General features: G+C 49.6%; 1 protein-coding gene across 1 annotated transcript in view; it reads right to left on the minus strand.

The window, feature by feature from the left end:
- ATP5MK (ATP synthase membrane subunit k) overlaps positions 1–19980 on the minus strand; it is a 57235-nt gene that overhangs the window by 795 nt on the left and 36460 nt on the right. The window contains exon 3 of the mRNA XM_086922720.1: positions 10016–10115. Coding sequence (XP_086778846.1) covers positions 10023–10115 — 93 coding nt within the window. The 3' untranslated portion in view covers positions 10016–10022. The remainder of the gene's footprint in view (positions 1–10015; positions 10116–19980) is intronic.

The raw sequence follows: 19980 nt of genomic DNA on the forward strand, positions 1-19980 counted from the left end.
TCTATTTCCTAGAGTAGTTGGAATACACATTGTAGGGCTGTTACCCAGAAAAAACTATTTCAACTTTCTTCACTTTTAAACAAACCTTACATGTGTGTCACTGCAGTGCTCTCCTTCTAAGTTAAATGAAAGGGTGGCAAGTGGAGAACACCTGAACCTGTCCCTCTGGGGCCGCACACAAGCGGTGATCGTGACCATCCCACGCTTCATCTATGTACTGGGGATGCTCCCCCCTGCTAATGCCTCTCTCAACTTGTATATATTCAGTGGCGTTGCTAGGGGGAGGGACCGCTGCAGGCGGCACAATTTGAGGCGGCCACACGGGCCGACACTGTCTGGAGGCCCGTTGCGGCCTAGAAGTTCTTTAAAGTGACCAGACCTGGGTGACCTGCTACAGCTTCGGTAACTGCAGGCTGCTGCACACACAAACGCGGGACTTAGTTTTGGCAATTTAATTGAAAGTCCCGCGTTTGCACTGTGAGGCTGTGCCTGACTGCTGCAGTTACCGCGGGTCAGGAGTGCAGGCTGCAGTGCATTGCGGCCCGTTAGTGACGTCCCGCTTCGAGCCCATACTGTCGCTCCGACCGTTGTTGGCCCCGCCCCAGTCTCACTCTGAGTTCAGGGAGATTATTTATTGATGATGGCTGACTGCTTCCAAGCTGGGTAGTCGAGAACTCCTCGAGCGGGAATAGGGGGATAGGAGCACCTCACACTTTCAGGAGACAAAAAGACAGCACGAGAAGCTGAAGTAGAGAAGCACGAGACTGCAGTAAGAATGGCACACTCGGAGCAGACTGTCCTCTTGCTGGCCATTGCTACAGCATGTAAGTTCTTCAGCTGTTGCTTGTACAACATTGGAAAGCACACCGTCTAGCTTCGTATTCATTTAGAATTCAGCCTCCTGCTAGTTTCTTTCCTCCTCTTTTACTGTTGTTTATATCAAAGTTTAAATTTGGTTTCTGTTAAGCACAATCCGTTTGAGTGAATCATCTTTTCTATTCCCAATTGCTGGCCTCAGATTATTACAGATACGCGACAGTGTGATGTTTAAAGCCAGGAATGTTGATCAGACGAATAGCTATGGGAACACAAATGTACAATTCGGGAGTGTGGGACACTGGGACAGCAGCGCGTTGGGCAACCATTCAGCCAAAAGCCTATGTAGATATGTGAGATATTGGAGATTCCGGGGCCCACTTTGCAGGGCGGGGGTCATTTTGCTTTATGCCACTGGTGTGTGGGTCTTGAACAGACTTGAAATGGGCAGATCGGTTGACAGTAGATGCCACAGTGTCACACACATCCAAGTAATAGGAAAATGAGGTAAGATTAACGGCCTTATACATTGGGAGGAGATGTAGCTTAATGGCCAGAGAGCTGCTAGTTTAGAATTTTGGGAACCAGGTGCGTGTCTTGGCATTGGTTGAATATCCTGCAATTCTGGGCAAATCACTCCTAGCCTACAAGAATGGATGCCAATGTTCTGCACACAAGGACATCATGACTCCGTAGATTAATACCACAAGACCACAGATAGACACAGTGACACTGCAGATGGTTACTGTGGGTCTTTATGGGTTTCCATCCTCTTTGCGAATTCATGAATAATTTGTCCTGGGCAGGCTGTGGTCTTGCTTGCTTTGCTATAAGTGTACCTTTCATAGTGCATATTGGTTGTCAAATCGAACTTCTTGGGGAGCGCGTCATTAGCCATCTGGTATGTGGCTACCCATATGGCGTAATCATGGCATCCGCATTGGCGGGCACACATTTTTTCACACCTGCTCTCTCAGAGTGAACCTATGTTATTCTGCAGCGTTCAGCGTCGAATGCTTATGAACCTGGATACATCGGGTCAGTTTAAGGGTGTGATATCCGGGCTGTATACCTTCTGATCTGCTAATTATACTCACAGCCGCAAGGAGAGTGTCTCAGCGAGGTCTGGCAGACCAGTTTTCAGGTGGAATACTATGATGAGGACTGGGTGTAGATACTGGAGTCCCCAGGAAGGGGGAACCCGAGAGGCCCGAATGAAGTACAGTTAGTTTAGGATTTTGCTGGGTTGGCATTGGGCATGGCTCTGTGCCATAAGCCTGCTGCCCCACTCTTACTGATTCAATTATGCATCCTGTGACATTGCTCACCTTCTAGCGGAAAGCCCAGCGGTCTGTCCTCTCTGGACCGCAGTAGGATCTACATCAGGAGAGACACTGGCTATACCTGCCCAACTATCAAGTCGGCTACTCCTCCTGAACGACCTGGCTGGCCTCCCCCCGCGAGCCCATCAAGCACGCCGCCTCCTCACTAACATGCCGCTCTCACGACAGCCAATATCTGTATACTAGGTCACCGGTGCTCTCCACAGGTCCCAGCCCACAGTAAAAAGCTCATGGCCACGTTCAGGACTGCCTCCTACAAGAAGGTGATCTATAACCTGGTGGATGGGGCTAACTAATTCCTTCTATTGGGGCCCTTAAGCCCACATTACCAAATGGTGCGCTGACTTCAATACACCTTTCAACACACTAAGAGAGCCCTCACTAAAATATCTGAAAGATTAGGCACTCCCAGATCCAGCTGCTCTCGTATAATGGTTACACCCACAGAAATAAATGAAGTGAAGGACATAATTTCATATGAAACAGACCAAGAAATAACACTCAGGTGCATCCAATAAACACATGTAGGATAGTCTACATAAGATGCAGACACTGTGCCTTTTATCGGTGTATACAAACACTCAGTGCCATCTACTGGAGAAGCCTCCCCATAAACACACATTGAGAAATATACAGCTTGCTCTCCCATGAAAAAAACAAGCATTGGCAAATCCAATAGGTCTCGCCTATAAGAGCTATTTGCTTTGACAATGTTTTGTAGCTATTTACAGCAGCATGGCTAAAACGCTTAAAAAATAAATCATAAAACCAGAACACTGCCAGCAGTAATGCACGCCCTGCTTTTTCTTTTAATGAAAAAAGGACATTAGCACTGGCTGCGACCTAGCACCTTTTTTTTGGCAATATGCTCCCACTCCACCTCCTCTCGCCTGTCTTCCTCCTCCTGTGTTGTCTAGCCACCCACCCAAGCAAACCGGGGGAGGGGGGGTAGTATGTTTTTTGGGGGATAACATACAGGTGGGAGAACATGCGGACAGCAGAGATGATGCGGGCGAGGCCGGTGCAATCACAGATAATGGAGGTTGTGTGAGAGGAACTGGGACAAACAAGGATAATGGAGGGTGGGAAGGAAGGCGAGCACACAGACAACGTAGGATGGGCGGGAGCATCTGGAGGGCAAGCACACAGAGTAGGCTAGGACATGGACAACAGAGGAGGGGCTGGGGAGCAAGCACCAATGGCCAGTGCTCACTGGCTGCACATGGGTGAATCCAATAGGATACACATAAAATAAATGTTTAAAGCCAGCAGTGCACCTGCTAGCCCCTGCAACCTCTTCTGCTCATGGGTGTTGGAGCATGAATAATCAGAGCCGACAGCAAGGGTCAGAATCAACATCAGTGCTTGGCTCGACAGACCTAAAAGACCATGGGCAGAGCTGCGCTGGGCCCTTCACAGCCTTGCTTAATTCTAATAGAAATATTACCACGATAGCCTTTTAATAGAAGTTTCAGAACCTTTACCCTTTTAATAGAAGTTTCAGAACCTTTACCCTTTTAATAGAAGTTTCAGAACCTTTACCATTTGTCTGAACAGGTGAGTAGAAATGGCAAGGTAACATTGTTACGGTAGTTAAGTCTGGCAGGCTGCATTCTGTAGAGCATAACTAATCCATTTAACAGTGCCCCTCAGTACTCTTCCAATCCCCCGGTCTACAATTCTCTCAAAGACCTTTCTGTTCCAGAGTGAACTACTACTTTCGCAGCGTGAATCTTTCTGGATTCACTATGCTGTGCATATTCCGCGGTCTTGTGGTTGGGTCCGGGTCGTAGTCTTTTTTTTTTTTTTTTTTCGTCGCCCAGGTGGGAGTCGGCGGCACCCCTTCTTGGGTGTATTTCCGGTGACGTCGGCATGCTTCCTGCAGAAGCTCCCACCCTTGGGCGCCATCTTCAGATTCTTTTTTTCCGCGGTCGGGTCTGGATCGTTCTCGTTGGGCTCCAGACATTTTTGGAGAAAGTACTAGGAAAAGATTTAAATTGGAGAGGATATCGAAGGAAGAAGACTACGAAAGACTTCGCAGAACACTGCCCGGCGAAAGGAAGGAGAAATCATCGATGACTTCGACGATCGTCGACGTCCGCGCGGCCAGGGAGGCCTAAACACTCGATGATGGACAACACACCGTTCAAGTTCTGACCTAACTGCCACCACAAGTTTGCGCAGAAAGACCAACACCCGGTTTGCAACCTTTGCCTACCGGTAGACCACAGAAGCGAAGACTGCAACGCCTGCTCCGTCTTCGACCCAAAGACCCTTCGTGTAAGGAAGAGCCAGAGGGTAGCGCACGCTACCCTCCAAGGAAAAGCACCGACGCCATCGCTGTACGTGCTGGGGATGTCCTCGGAGGAAGAGGACAACGCTGCCGCCGAAGACGACAGCTACACGGTCGTAGAGACCGATTACACGAAGACATCTGATAAGGTAGGAGACTCGTCGTTCCCCAAGAGCACAAGAGACTCAGTCTCGAAAAAACGAGGGCAAGACGCCGAAAGCGCCGACGCAGAGACACCTGGCATCCGCGACTACCCACAGGCCCAGCAGATCCTCTGAGAAGGAGTCCCTGGCGCCAAGAGCTGCTGAGCAGCAGAAGTCGTCGAAGTTCGTCCCCGAAAAGGACCGATCGACGTCTAGGGAGAAAGACCCTAAAGCTTCGACGCCGTACAGGGACCCGAAACTCAGTTCGACGTCCAAGTCCTCGACGCCGAAGCCCTCACAGCCGAGCCAGGCGCCGAAGAGAGTGGCCGAACAATCCGGCGCGGACAACGCGGCCGAGATGGAAAAGAAAAAACGGCGTTTAGAAGCCGAAATGGAAAACATCTTGCAGCGGAAAAAGGATTTAGACGCCAAGATGAGAGCCTTCACGATTCCCCACAAGACCAAGCCACCCATGCAGGAACTGGTCGAAGAGGAACAGGTCGAGGAACATGAGCCTGGCACCGAAATGGTCGACGACCAGGAAGAGGACGAGAATCCCTAAGAGGCTTACAGCTATGATGAGGAAGAGGACAGCAGGTTGGACGCCGAGTCGGCCACCTCTGACCCGCAGGAGGAGGATTACCTGGATGTCGACACCAAGAGCCCAGAAGAGGCGGTCGACACATACCCCTCGAGGCCATCGCCGCCGGATGACATCGGAGCTTACAACTCGGTGATAAGGTCGGCGGCAACAGCTTTCAAGCTCAAGCTCGACGAGAAGCAGAAAGCGGACTTTCTCCTCGAGACATTACTCCCCACGGAAACAAGGAGCCAGTATCTACCTATGCTCGACAGCGTCTTGGCGCAGGGGATGGAAGCATTCAGGGAGCCCGCAACATGCAAGGCAGTCACTCCCAGAACCGAAAAAAGTACAAACATTCATCGAAGGACCCAGCCTACATTCGAGGCGTGGTCTCGGCTGACTCCATCATCACAGCCACAGCGAGGAAGAGGGCTAATGTGGCCACTACTTCTGGACCTCCTTCTGATAAGGAGAGCAAAAGGATGGACTTAGTGGGCAGACGGATCGAACGGAATGCCGCATGGCTAATTCCAATGCCCTCATAAACAGGCACATGTACCAGATCATGGAGGAGCTAGGAAAACTGGTGAAAGACCTACCCCAGGAGGCCAGGCAGAAGGCCGACAAACTGGTGGAAGACGGGAAGAATGCAGCAAATTGTTGCCTCAAGACGGCCCTGGATGGAGCGGACACCTCCAGCAGGCTCATGATGATGGGTGTCACGGAAAGAAAACACGCATGGCTCAGAATCTCGGGCTTCAAGCCTGAAGTGGAACACAGCATCTTGAACACTCTGTTCAACGGCGAGACGCTGTTCGGGACAACAGTTGACGACTAACTCAGTCAACTAAAGAAAGACAATGAAACTGCACGATCCATGGGAGCTTTGCAGTTCAGAGGCAACAAAAAGGGGCACCCAGTCACGGAGGCCCGGCGGAAGAGGTGGAAACCAGCCAGGTACTTCACACCAGGCTTTCCAACAGACGCACCAGGCTGACTCGCAGGCGCAACCGAGTCAACAGAAGCAGTCCTGGCAGTACCAGTCAAGGGGCCAGTCCTTTCGAGGGAGAGGAAATGGACGAGGACAGCATAAAAGAGGGGGCCAGCAGCCCGCCTCTAAATGACTTCAGAGACACCCGTGTGCCCGCCCACAGAAAGGATCCCGGGGGGCAGCACGTAAAAAGGGGTCAGGACACAATGGACAACTACCACCACGTAACACCAGTGGGTGGAAGATTAAGATTCTATCTCCAGGAATGGAGAGAGATCACATCAGACAAATGGATTCTAAACATCATCCAATTCGGGTACTGCTTAGAATTGGAAGGGAGGCCAACAAGCAGGAGACCAAAGCGAAAGCCACTAGCAAACGAACAGCTACAGCGGCTTCAGGAAGAAGCAAGAGAGCTCCTACAGAAGGAGGCCATAGAACGGGTTCGCTTCAAAGAAAGAAACAAGGGAATATACTCAACGTATTTCCTCGTGCCAAAGGTCGACGAGACAATGAGACCCATTATGGACCTCAGGTTCCTGAACACATTCATAAAAACACAAAAATTCAAAATGACCTCCCTGCAGGAGGTGCTACCGCAATTGCAGATTGGGGACTTCATGGTCACGATAGACCTCAAGGACGCCTACCTGCACATACCAATGAACGTAATGCACAAACATATGCTCAGGTTCACAGTCTGAGACAGCCACTACCAATTCACAACACTAGCCTTCGGTCTAAAATCAGCACCGAGGGTCTTCACAAAGTGCCTCGCGGCAGTCGCAACGCACCTACGAAGGAAGGGAATACACGTATATCCTTACCTGGACGACTGGCTAGTAAAAGCAAACTCGTACCAGAAATGCAAGAAAGACGCACATACAGTGACGAGCACGCTGATAAACCTGGGGTTCTCCATCCATTGGAAAAAATAATCAATGGAGCCGGAACAAGTAAAGAGCTTCCTGGGGGCACAGATCAACACCTTACAGGGCAGAGTGTTCCCCAGCGACAAGAGCCGGAGCCCTGGTGAGGGAAGCTCACCTCTACCGGAAGGGACAAGCTCGGACAGTGAGGACTGCGAGCAAGATCTTGGGTATGATGGCATCATGCATCCACCTGGTACCAAACGTACGACTTCACATGAGACCCATCCAAGAACGGCTCCAGGAACAATGGTCACAAGCTTCAGGGAGTTGGGAGGATCTAGTGGTTGTGACGCACGCAGTGCAGAAGGAAATGACATGGTGGACCATGGAGAACATAGCAAAGGGAAAACCTCTTACACCCCCAACACCAACAGTGACCATCACCACAGACGCATCCCTGATGGGATGGGGCGCTCACATGGAAGAACTCAAAGTGAGGGGTCTGTGGACACCAGCAGATGCGACAAAGCACATCAATTATCTAGAATTGAAAACAATCTTCCTTGCATTGAAAGCCTTCCAAACAAGACTGTACAAGCAGAGGGTGTTGCTGCAGACAGACAACACCACAGCGATGTTCTACATCAACAAGCAGGGTGGAACACAGTCAACAATGCTTTCGACACTGGCGCAGGAGATATGGAGATGGGCCATCCCCCTCAGGATAGACCTACTGGCCATACACCTACCAGGGAAGGAGAACATTCAGGCAGACTGGCTGAGCAGACAGACATCGGCATCCCACGAGTGGGAGCTCAATGCCCAGGAGACGAGGTGGTTGTTCAACAAGTGGGGAACGCCATCAGTGGACCTGTTTGCAACACGCCAGAAAGCCAAATGCCAAAGCTTCACATCCAGACAACCCGAAGCCGGGTCCCTTGGGAATGCCCTATGGATAGATTGGTGCGGGACATTTGCTTACGCTTCCCCCCACCCCCCCCCCCCCACCCCCGAAACCACTGATACACAGAGTACTGAGCAAGTGCAGGGCGAGCAACATGACCCTGATACTGGTCGCACCACAGTGGGCCAGACAGACATGGTACTCGCAGATCATGGAGATGGCACAGAGTGCACCCCACTGATTCGGCAGAAGAAAAGACCTGCTCTCCATGCACAACGGAGAGGTACTGCACCCAGAGCCAGAGAGCCTGAGCCTAGTGGCGTGGCTCCTGAGGACATAGAATTCGCACACTTGAAACTGCCTGAGAGCACCCTCAGGGTCCTTCGGGAGGCACGAAGGCCCAGCACACGAAAGTGCTACGGGGCAAAGTGGAAGAGATTCACAATATGGTGCAGGAAGGAAAGACTTCACAATAAAATGAAGGACTCCACAGTGCTAAAATACCACACGCACTTACTGGAGAAAAAAAACTCAGCTCGTCCTCCTTAAGAGTCCACTTGGCAGCGACAGCCGCCTATACAAGGGGTGAGATGGGCAGGAGTTTCTTCACGTCACAGGTTGTGAAGAGATTCCTGGAAGGGGCGAAGAGGATCGCACCACCCAAGCGGGTGCCACCACCGGCATGGAACTTGAACATAGTCCTTACGGAACTCATGAAGGAGCCCTTTGAACCACTCCACAAGGCCTCACTAGAAATGCTGACCATGAAGACAGCTTTCTTGGTTGCAATAATGTCCCTACGCAGAGTGAGCGAGCTTCAAGTGATAACACTGCAGGAACCATACATACAAATACACAATGACAGGGTTGTGATGAGGACTGACCCACACTTCTTGCCAAAGGTGGTGTCCAGATTCCATATGAACCAGTCCATACAGATACCAAGTTTTTTCCAAAAACCAACAAAGAGCGGAGAGCGAGCCCTTCACACCCTAGATGCCAGAAGGGCGGTCATGCACTATATCGAGAGGACAAAAGGACACAGGAAGGCAAAGCAGTTTTGTGTCATTCGCCAACAGTTTCATGGGTAAGGCTGTAACAAAGAACACTATTGCAGGATGGATCGCGCAAACAATCCAACTCTGCCACAAACGGGCAGGGCAAGAACTAGCAGAGGGCCCACGTGCCCACTCCACTAGGAAAAAGGGTGCGACAATAGCCTTCCTGGCTAATACACCCATACAAGACATATGCCTGGCGGCAACATGGGCTTCAGTGCACACATTCACGAAGCACTACTGCGTTGATGTTCAAATGAACAAAGAAGCACAAGTCGGACAAAGGGTGCTCCAGCACATATTCAAGAACCAAAGCTCATCTTCCACCCAGCCGCCACAGAAATGAGAAACCGCTACAAAATCTATGCACAGCATAGTGAATCCAGAAAGATTCACGCTGCAAAACGAATAGTTTCTTACCTGTCGGTGTAGTTTTGCAGCTTGATGATCTTTCTGGATTCACTAGCGAACCCACCCACCTCCGCCAGAAAGAGGAGGCTAGAGAGGAAAGAGGTGGTAAAAAAAATAACAAAAAACAGAAATGACTTTATATACAAAGCGGTTAAGAGAAGTTTCACCTACATAGAACATTGCCATCACTTCGGAGACTAAAGAAACACGGGGAAAAAAAAAGAATCCGAAGATGGCGCCCAAGGGTGGGAGCTTCTGCAGGAAGCATGCCGACGTCACCGGAAATGCACCCAAGAAGGGGTGACGCCGACGCCCACCTGGGCGACGAAAAAAAAAAAAAAAACCAAAGAAAAGACTACGAATCCGGACCCAACCACAAGACCACGGAATATGCACAGCATAGTGAATCCAGAAAGATCATCAAGCTGCAAAACTACACCGACAGGTAAGAAACTATTCGTATTAAAGCACAAAACAAAAAATACTGTCAAACCACAATTTGAGCCTAGGAGAGAAGAAAAAAAAAGTAGAAGTGGGCATCCGTGCCTTGTTACCAAACTTTTAGCAGCCGTAATATTTGCTTGGATTAACGTTCTCTTACCACAAATTTATGGAGGCGTCACAGCTTTGGGTTGCTTCTTAGGTTTCAGCTTGAAAAACAGAACGAGCGCAGCAATACTTGCATATGTTGCCAGAACACACTAAGGAAAGAAAACGAAAACAGTTTTAACTTCAGCCTTTAAACAGTAAGGCTTGACTGCGGTAAAGGTAAACGCCGCGCATATCCAATTCTTTTAATTTTTACAAGGATATTTAATTGATTTTGAACGGTGCCCAAACTTACTTTTAGTACCCTGAAAATCAATGGGGTGTCACAGCCAACTGGTGTACAATTTCGTGACAACTACCAATTTCTAATCTAAGTATTTTAGTTCATTTTGTGGAGCACAAGGGAAAAAAACATTGTAATGCCTTTCGAAGATCAGTACAATGGATATGACGTTGACCATCTGCATCTCTTCGGTATCTCCTCTTAATTGGAAAATTGTTACATCTTTTTTTTTAAAACACAATTGTATTGTTTTCTTCATGCAGAACAAAGTACCGCTATTGACCCACTTAGAGGTCAGGGTATTCAGTGCATAACAATGACATACACCAACATATGAGACATTATGTGTGTTGTCAATCAACGGTACAAAATCCCCCACCCCAACACCCCTTTGACATTTCTTCCCACCTAGATCTACACTGGAAGGAAATGAGACAGATGGTTGCTAGTGCACGTATTTGTTCTGCCGAACGGGAGCTTCCGATAATACTACCGTGTGAGAGGACTTCCTGACTATGGGGGCGTAGCCCTTAAGGGGGCTGCAGTTCATAACTGCCGGACATCTGAGTGGAGGAGGAGCAGCTTAATTGACATTACGGCTGTAGAGCTCATTTGTGTATAGGGTAGCGGGTGCTCTGGATTGAATCAGTTGGGATCGATCAGGAATTCCCTAAGTCAAGGCCCTCAAATTGTGTACTCAGGGGTCTGAAGTCATCGTTCTGAGCTGTTTGGAATTTGTAGGTCAAAGCTTCCCAGCTGTCTGTGATTGGCTTTTTGCACAAGCCCCAGCGCTCTCGCCTTAGTTGGGAATTTGCTTCCAATCCGCCCAATGGAAGTCATATTTGCTCCAAGCCTGTACCATGAGGGGGAGAAGGGGGAATGCTTGCAATCTCCAGTTTTTAGTAATGTTCCTCTAAGCAAGGAGCAGCGATGGGTCCATGAATCTTGTGGCAACTTTAGTGTTCAACTTCTGTCTATGCATACCTAGCATTACAATACGAACTGTGCCCACATCAGATCTGCCCATTGTGTACTCTAGAACTGCCAGACACTACGCAGTGGGGGAGGGTAGTCTCACATCATGTGGTGGATGTTTGCAATGTTAATCCCACATCTACGTCCAAGGGCGTAGAGCTTGAGCTGCGGAAAATGTCCTATTCAGCTTGGTAGGGGCGAGGTAATTTCTATGCAAGATACAGAAATGGATGTACTGGAATAGTGTGCAACGTGAGATTTTTGTGCGTATTCCAGGGCCCTTTGCCATTGTTTGTCAATAAACATTTGGCCCGCTGTCTCCTCCCATTTGTCTCTTAGTGATTGCAGTGACACCACAGTACATTCCAGGTATGGTTTGAAAAGCCAAGTTCTGTAGTAGGGGATCTCTGTGTATAGTAATAATCTAGTGAATAGTCCCGCCCATGTGCGTGGACCCCGGAGCAATCAAAAATAATCTCTTAAAGTGTCGAAAAAAATGCAGAACTGCACAGACATTTGAGAGAATTTAAAGACAGATAATGCAGCCTATAACCAGGCTACACTGTCCAGTACTTCAACTAGAAATTCCACCAAAAATCCACAAACAGCAAAGTCTGTCCAGATTTCCCTTGCCTCAGCAGCAAAAACCCTCTGGAATGATCGAGAGGAAGACATGGACAGACAAGCCCCATAGGCTGCCATTATGTGGCTCAAAACAGGATACTGTGCCTTTAACAGAACTTCACAGTATGCACTGCAGGTCCCTTTCACTTTCAGTTCTTTTTTCCGGCTCCTGCAAGCAGGACCCTGCAGCATTGAGCGGTCCCTTTTCAAGGGTTTTTTGGTGATTTTTGACTGCTTTTTCAAAGTTAAGTGCTTTCTAAGTACTTTGGTGCCTTTCTCCTTGGTTTTTGCACTCTGTTTTTTGTCGAATATGCCTGCATTATTCGATAAATGCCCGGAGTGCTCCAGGAAGAAGGCCAAATCAGATCCCCATGAGGTGTGTATCCTCTGCCTTCCATCTTCCCATTTCCCAGAGGAGTGTGTGGTCTGTCAAGGCTTCTCTGGCAGGACCCTGAAGGACAGAAAGAATATCAGGCTTCTGGGCCTCAAAGAAAGAAGAATGAAGGCACAAGGTGGGTCTGAAGGGGCCTCATCTGCCCATGCTGAGGCCTCTGTGGGGCTCCCCAGGGGCAGGAAGACCAGCAAGCGCCCCCATTCTCCGTCTGGGTCGATTGCACAGACTATGGCGTCGAGAGGGATGACTACCGTCTGTTCCCCGTCGTCGGGGGCGAAACAACGTCGACACTCGTCGTCGAAGGACCGTACAAGGTCACCTAGGAAGTCTCCTGTGACTATTTCGTCGTCGTCGTCCTCGAGTGATCGACGTCGAAAGGCCCGGCGTCGTCGCTCACAGTCGAGGCGACACCGCCGTTCGCGAAGAGGAGACTATCGTTGTCGAGGCGCAGAAGGTCGCCTTCGAGGCGCAGAAGGCCGCCGTCGAGGCGCAGAAGGCCGCCGTCGAGACGAAGGAATTCGACGCAGAGGAGAAGACGCTTGACGTCAAGGGACCGACGCTCGCGGTCTGGTCGCCGTTCTTAGACGACAAAGAATAGTGGAAGGAGACCTGACGCCATGGCATGTTCGCCAGCGTCCCAGGCTGGTAAAGAAGGCGGTTCACCGGGCTCGGTGTATTCCGAGGTGTATACCCAGTCACGGAAGGTGACGCCACCGCCTCCATTGCCGAGGGGTCCCTCTCCGAGGAACCCTACTCCTCCTCCGTTACCTCAACCCCCACCTCGACCTGGACCTCGGTTGCCAGAAAAGCCGCCTCCGGTTCCTCAGAGGTCGGTCTTATTGCCTAATCTTCCGACCCCTCCCAAAGGGACACCTAAGCCGAAGGCCCCGGCAAAGCTTAAGTCACCTGCTCCGGTGGAACCGGCAGATCGCCCAAGGCAGAGGAAGTCCCGATCACGCTCCGGACAGAGAGGAAGATCGAGGAGTCGACGCAGATCTTCCACCAGATCAAGGCGTCGCCATAGGAGAAGGGGATCTAGGTCCCGCACGGACTCCTCCAGGACCCGCTCCTACTCACCGACTTTGTCGGGCTCCCCAGGGACCAGAGTGTCTCCGATGGACGACAAGCACATTCCGGGAGGTTCTCCTGAGGGGGGCTGCAAAATTGGGTATCACGGTGACGGCTCCAACACCCACGACGTCCGTGATATTTAAAACGCCTCACAAGAGGCATTTGTCTCGCCCTCTCCTACCACTAGTACCTGGACTGGTAGAACCTGCAGAGGAGCTGTTCCTCACAACAGCGGTAGTGAAGGCCGCTCCCTCCCGGCTTCTGAAGAAGTACAGGGCCCCGGATTCGGACCCGGCCTTTCTGAGGATAGATCCTGTCCCTGATTCGGTGATCGTGACGGCGGCCAGGAAGTTACACTCTACCTCTCCGTTCTCCAGATAAAGAAAGTCGATGGATCGACTCGGCTGGAAGGAAGGCTTGTGGGACTGCGTCCACGGCCATGAAGGAGTGCGGCGCTGCTAGGCCGCTATGACCGGGCTCTGTGGGACTCCCTGCAACAGTTCGTGGAACTTCTGCCAAGAGGGAGGACTTCAAAGAGATCCTCAAGGAAGGAATGCTGGTGTCAAACCAGGTCATCAGCGCAGCGGCGGATGTCTCCCTGTTGGCTGCACATGGTTACTGTCATGGGATCAATCAGCAGCGCCATGCTTGGCTCAGGCTCACGTAATTTAAGCCAGAGGCCCAGCAGCGGGTGGCCAATCTGCCTTTTTCCGGGGAGACCTTGTTCGGAAAACACGCAGATGACGAGATGGCCCGCATGAAGGTGGAGGCGGAGACCCTTATGGCTGTGGGCTTTGGAGAAGCCGAAAGAAAAGAAGTCCTACCACCCGTTCCAAAGACGGTTCGGTGCACAGGGAAGAGGACGAGGGCAGTCTTCGGGACAGCAGCAGCAGCAACAACAGCAGCAGTTCCGAAGACCCTTCCAGAAGCGCCAGAAGGGTAGAGAGGGACCACAGTCCTCTACAGCGAACAAGGGCCCGGCCGGGTCGCGACCCTGAGCTGTTACTTCCCCTTCATCCGTTACCCGCTCCGGTAGGGGGGAAGCGTTCAATTTTTTCTGGCAGAGTGGAGAAAAATTACTCAGGACAAGTGGGTGCTGAATATTGTTTGCAATGGATACAGTCTTTGGTTCATCAGCCCGCCTCCCGCGATCCCTCCGGTCAGCTCACAGTATCAACTGCACGAGCTCCAGGCGGAGGCCGATATCCTGTTAAGGAAAAGGGCGATAGAAGATGTACCTCTGTCTCAAAGAGGAAGAGGTCTGTACTCCCAGTTCTTCCTGGTTCGCAAGAAGGACAGGAACGAGTTCAGGCCCATTCTGGACTTGCGGCAGGCAAACAAGTGGATTCGCAGAGAAAAATTTTGTATGCTGTCGTTGCATCAGATTTATCCTCAGTTGCAACAGGGAGACTGGCTTTGTGCAATAGACCTACAGGATGCGTACTTCCATGTGCCCATTACATTCAAACACAGGAAGTTTCTGCGATTTCAAGTCGGCACCAATCATTATCAGTACACAGTACTGCCATTCGGACTGAAATCTGCGCCCAGAACATTCTCGAAGTGTATGGCAGTGGTAGCGGCACACCTAAGGAAGAACAAGGTGTTGGTCTACCCGTACCTGGACGATTGGTTGACCAAGGCCTCCTCCTTCTCGGAAGCTCAAGCACACTTCCAGAAGACGTGCGTTCTCTTGAACAAGTTGGGGTTGCACATCAACATGTCCAAGTCTGTCCCGACCTTGGTCCAGTGCATTCAGTACTTGGGAGCCACCATCAATACGCTGTCAACAAGCGTGTCTCCTTTGGAGGAGCGACGGCGATCGATCCTTCGGAAGGCTCAGGCTCTTATGACGGCTCCATCTACAACAGTGAGGACGGTGTCTTCTCTACTGGGGTCGATGACCTCTTGTATCTTCCTCACTCCTCATGCACGGCTGCACATGAGACCTCTGCAGGAGTGCTCGGAGGACCAGTGGGACCAGAGGACAGGATCTTGGGACGACAAGATACGACTGTCTCTTCATGCTCTTCAGTCTCTGAAGTGGTGGTGTTCAGCGGAGAATCTCCTCATGGGGGTTCCCTTCCACAAGGACATTCCCACTCAGACTATCGTGACGGATGCTTCTCTCCACGGCTGGGGAGCGAATTCGGGAGACTTACAGATTCAAGGAACGTGCTCTCCGATAGAGTCCACTTACCATATCAACTTCCTGGAACTCAGAGCTGTTCACTTGGCACTGAAGGCTTTTCATCCGTCCTTCCAGACCAACTCTCTGCTTGTACAGACGGACAATAAGACCACGATTTATTACCTCACAAGCAGGGGGGCTCGAGATAACGTACCCTGTCACAGGAGGCACAGACGATCTGCCACTGGCTTCTGGCCAGAGGATTGACGATAACGGCTACCCATCTACCAGGCGTGCAGAATGTTCAGGCAGACGCACTGAGCAGACTGATTCAGGAAAACCACGAATGGGTCATAAACTACGAAGTACTAGGAGAAGTCTTCGAAAGGTGGGGGACTCCAGACGTAGATCTGTTCGCCACCGCCAAAAACAGCAAATGCTGAGACTTCCCCTCCAGGTACTACCAGCAAGGGACGCTGGGGAATGAGCTATGGATCAACTGGTCGAACAGCTTTCTATACGCTTTTCCACCCATTCCACGGATTCAGCGGTACTCATCAAGCTGTCCCAGTCCTGGGCACGGATGATCCGGATTGCCCCGTAATGGCCCAGGCAGTGGTGGTTCACGGACCTGCTTTACCGGTCTCTCCTTCCGCACATACGGCTGCCGTGCAGGCCGGACCTTCTCACGAAGTTCGGGGGCAGATGTTGCACCCCAACCTCTCGTCTTTGAGTTTGGCGGCATGGCTCCTGAGATAATAGCAATATGGCCATTTGAATCTGCTCGAAGATTGCATGGACATACTGAAGGAGTCTAAGCGACCTTCCACTCGGACATCCTATGCTTACAAGTGGAAGAGGTTTTGTATTTGGTGTGAGTCCAAGAACTATGACCCGACGACGTGCAAGGAAGACGTCATCCTTACTTACCTTCTACATTTGGCGCGGTCTGGCCTTAATGTTCATTCCATTAAGGTTCATCTCGCTGCATTGACTGCCTACAGGAAATGCCCTTCACAGACTTCCTTTTTCCAGATCCCTGTGATGAAAGATTTCTTGGAAGGCTTGAAGAAAGTACTCCCTCCTGTCCGGCTTCCTTCGCCTTCCTGGGAATTGAATGTGGTGCTGTCCAGATTGATGAAGGAGCCTTTTGAACCTATTCATAAGGCTTCGTTGCAGCACCTGTCCTGGAAGGCGGCGTTCCTCATGGCCATTACATCGGCCCGCAGGGTGAGTGAAATTCAGGCGTTGTGTTGCCAAGAACCTTATACTGTATTTAATGTTGCTAAGGTTGTTATGCGTACTCACCCTAAATTTCTTCCCAAGGTTATTTCTGATTTTCATGTCAACCAGACTATAACTTTGCCTACGTTTTTTCAGAATCCTTCATCTCCAGCGGAAAGGTTCTTAGATTCCCTGGATGTTAGGAGGGTGTTGAAATTTTATCTGGATAAGACCAAAGATATTCGTAGGTCAGACCAATTGTTTATCAATTATGGATCAGTCAGGACGGGTCTTGCTACCTCTAAGCAGTCCATCTCTAGGTAGATTGTGTCCTGCATACAACTGCGTTACCAGAAAGCTAATAAGACCGTAGGGGGTAAACCTAAGGCTCATTCCACCAGGGGCAAAGCTGCCACGACGGCTTTGCTCCGTAATGTTCCTATTGCCGAAATCTGCAAGGCCGCCACTTGGAAGTCTGTCCATACCTTTGCTAAGCATTACTGTCTGGACACGGATGCCTGGGCTGACGTTCAGGTTGGGCAGGCTTCGCTGCGAAATCTGTTCGCACAATATTGGTGTTATTTCTCGTTTCTCCACCGCCGCTTTGGTGTGGGGATGGGCTAGCCATTCTATTCACTAGATTATGACTATACACAGAGATCCCCTACTACAGAAGGAGTAGTTTCTGTCCTGTAACTCCAGTTCTGTAGTAGGGGTATATCTGTTATAGTCATAAGCGCCCGCCCTCCTCCCCGGTGGAGAGAGATATTTATTCAAGGAATGCTACAGGTCTGGCGTGTTACGCCTTCAAAAAGAAGTAAAAGGGACTTGCAGTGCATTCTGGGATACTGTGAAGTTCTGGAAAGTTCTCTTAAAGGCACAGTATCCTGTTTTGAGCCACATAATGGCAGCCTATGGGGCTTGTCTGTCAAAATCTTCCTCTCTATCCTTCCATAGGGGTTTTGCTACTGAGGCAAGGGAAATATGGACAGACTTTGCGGTTTGTGGATTTTTGGTGGAATTTCTAGTTAGAGTACTGGACAGTGTAACCTGGTTATAGGCTGCATTATCGGTCTTTAAATTCTCTCTTAAGTGTCTGTGCAGTTCTGCATTTTTTCGACACTTTAAGAGATTATTTTTGATTGCTCCAGGGTCTGTGCACATGGGCGGGACTATTCACTAGATTATGACTATAACAGAGATACCCCTACTACAGAACTGGAGTTACAGGACAGAAACTACTCCATATTACTCTACGTTCCTCTCCCACTGTGTACAGTGCCTGAATACCTCTCCCGTTGTGCACAGTGCCTGAACACCTCTCCCAATGGTCACAGTGCCTGAATAAGTGCATGTGTTGAGGGTTCTGCGTCCTCCACACCCCACAGGATGTGACACAGATTTGTATATTGCCACACAAAGGTACCTGAACTCGAAGTGCTGCAGATCATACATATGTGTCCCGAGAATTCCTCAGACTGGAGTCTTTTCTACAAGCGAGATGGGTCACATGTAATGTGGTGCTTTTGTGTATATATTTGGTTGTGTGTTGTAACAGTTCATGTTCTTTGGTGTGTCGCTACCCGGTGCACCAATTTCAGTACCTGCATCTGAAAGGACTGCTATGTGCAAAATCCGGTTTTTAGTACAAGCTTGGGTCAACTTAGATGATAGCATCTGGTATAGTCCAAAGCATAACTTTTAACCAGACTAGTTGTGGTGTGTGGTTTTGTAATGTTATGGGCTGACAAGGAGATTAAGGGTGCAACGCTGTGGTGAGATCCACTATATGGTGTCGGAGGGTTGTGTTCGATGTGCGTTGCTTGAAATACCTTCTAATGAAAGTTACTGGCCTTTAAATCATAGCTTGAATATTCTTTCTAAATCTATTAACAATATATCATCTTGGGCCATGCTAAACGTGGGCCTTTTCATTAAAGCACGGGAGAACAGCTGGGAGATGATAAAGAACGAGCAGGAGTGAGCAGCTCGGCACGTGATAGGCTATTGCCCTGGGGGAAGACTCAACCTGCACCGGGACCTCGCTCCCTGCTCTAGGGAGAGCATGTTGCTGGGCAGAGGCCGCAGTCAAAGATAACTTTATTTCGGACAATGCGGCCATACAAGTGTACATAATTTTAATAAATAGATACAAACAAGCATATTCACATTGGGAGAACAATTCTTACCTAAAAGAAAAAAATACCAGTAAAAAAAACACAGAAAGACCTGTATGGGCAGGGACCAAACAATTGCAAGCACAACAGCAATTAGAAAACAGTACAGCCTGAAAGTGTGCATCAAACATCAGTATAGTGACTGGGCAACTAACCCCTTAAAGATAAAAAAAAAAAAACACCATAAAACTAAACAAGACCATAAGTTAACATAAAAATAATGGGCTACCCAATCACAACAAGAGGGAGAGAGCCACATTGCACCCAGATATCTGGCAACTGCACAGGCATATAAAGGCGAGCAGTCGATTCTGAGAATTCGAAGAGCAGTTAAGTGCCTGCATGTACCCAGCTGCCGGCACATAGGCTTAAGGCAGAAGCAACGAGGGCGTTCGTAAACAGGGCATGCAAAGAAAACATGAGGGGCGGGTTCCTTAGAAAGGTTGTATACTGGGCAGTAGGAAGATTCCATAAGAACCACTTCAAAGTAAAAGATTTCAGCTTTGGAGTATTCACTCTAATTTGGAAATATAGCTTACTGTCCATCAGTACGGTACTGTAATATGATCCCAGAACAACTCAAGGACTTAAAATCGAGGAATTCTCGTCACAAAGTGGCACTGGAAGCTTTACAAGTATCAATAATAATAATAATAATTTCATTTGTAGAGCGCATGGTTACACTAGGTTCAGTGTGTCCCCGCGCTATGGTTACAGTCCAGGAAAAAAGCAGAAATTCAAGCAACCCGAGACAGGCGAAGGACGGAGGACTCACCTCCAGAGTTAATTCCTCGGAAAGAGGTTAATTTTAAGTTTCAGACGAAACCTAGTTTCCGAGGACTCCATCCGGAGTTCAATAGGCAAAGCGCTCCACTGTTTACCAGCTAAGTAGCTAAACGAACGACCTCCCATCCGCGCTTTGTGACTTCGCGGAACATGGAATTGCATACTGCACAGAGACCTCAGGATGTGTTTGGGATGGTAGATGGTCAGCAAGTTTTGTAAATAAACCGGGGCTTTGCCTTTTGCAATGCGCTGCGCTATACACATGGTCTTAAACAGGATAGTTCCCGTATAGGGAGCCAGTGGAGAGTCGCTAAAGCTAGTTTCCCTGATGTTTTCTGAGCAAATTAAGAAA

The sequence above is a fragment of the Lissotriton vulgaris genome, chromosome 5, assembly GCF_964263255.1.
Source record: "Lissotriton vulgaris chromosome 5, aLisVul1.2, whole genome shotgun sequence".
NCBI classification, from domain to species: domain Eukaryota; kingdom Metazoa; phylum Chordata; class Amphibia; order Caudata; family Salamandridae; genus Lissotriton; species Lissotriton vulgaris.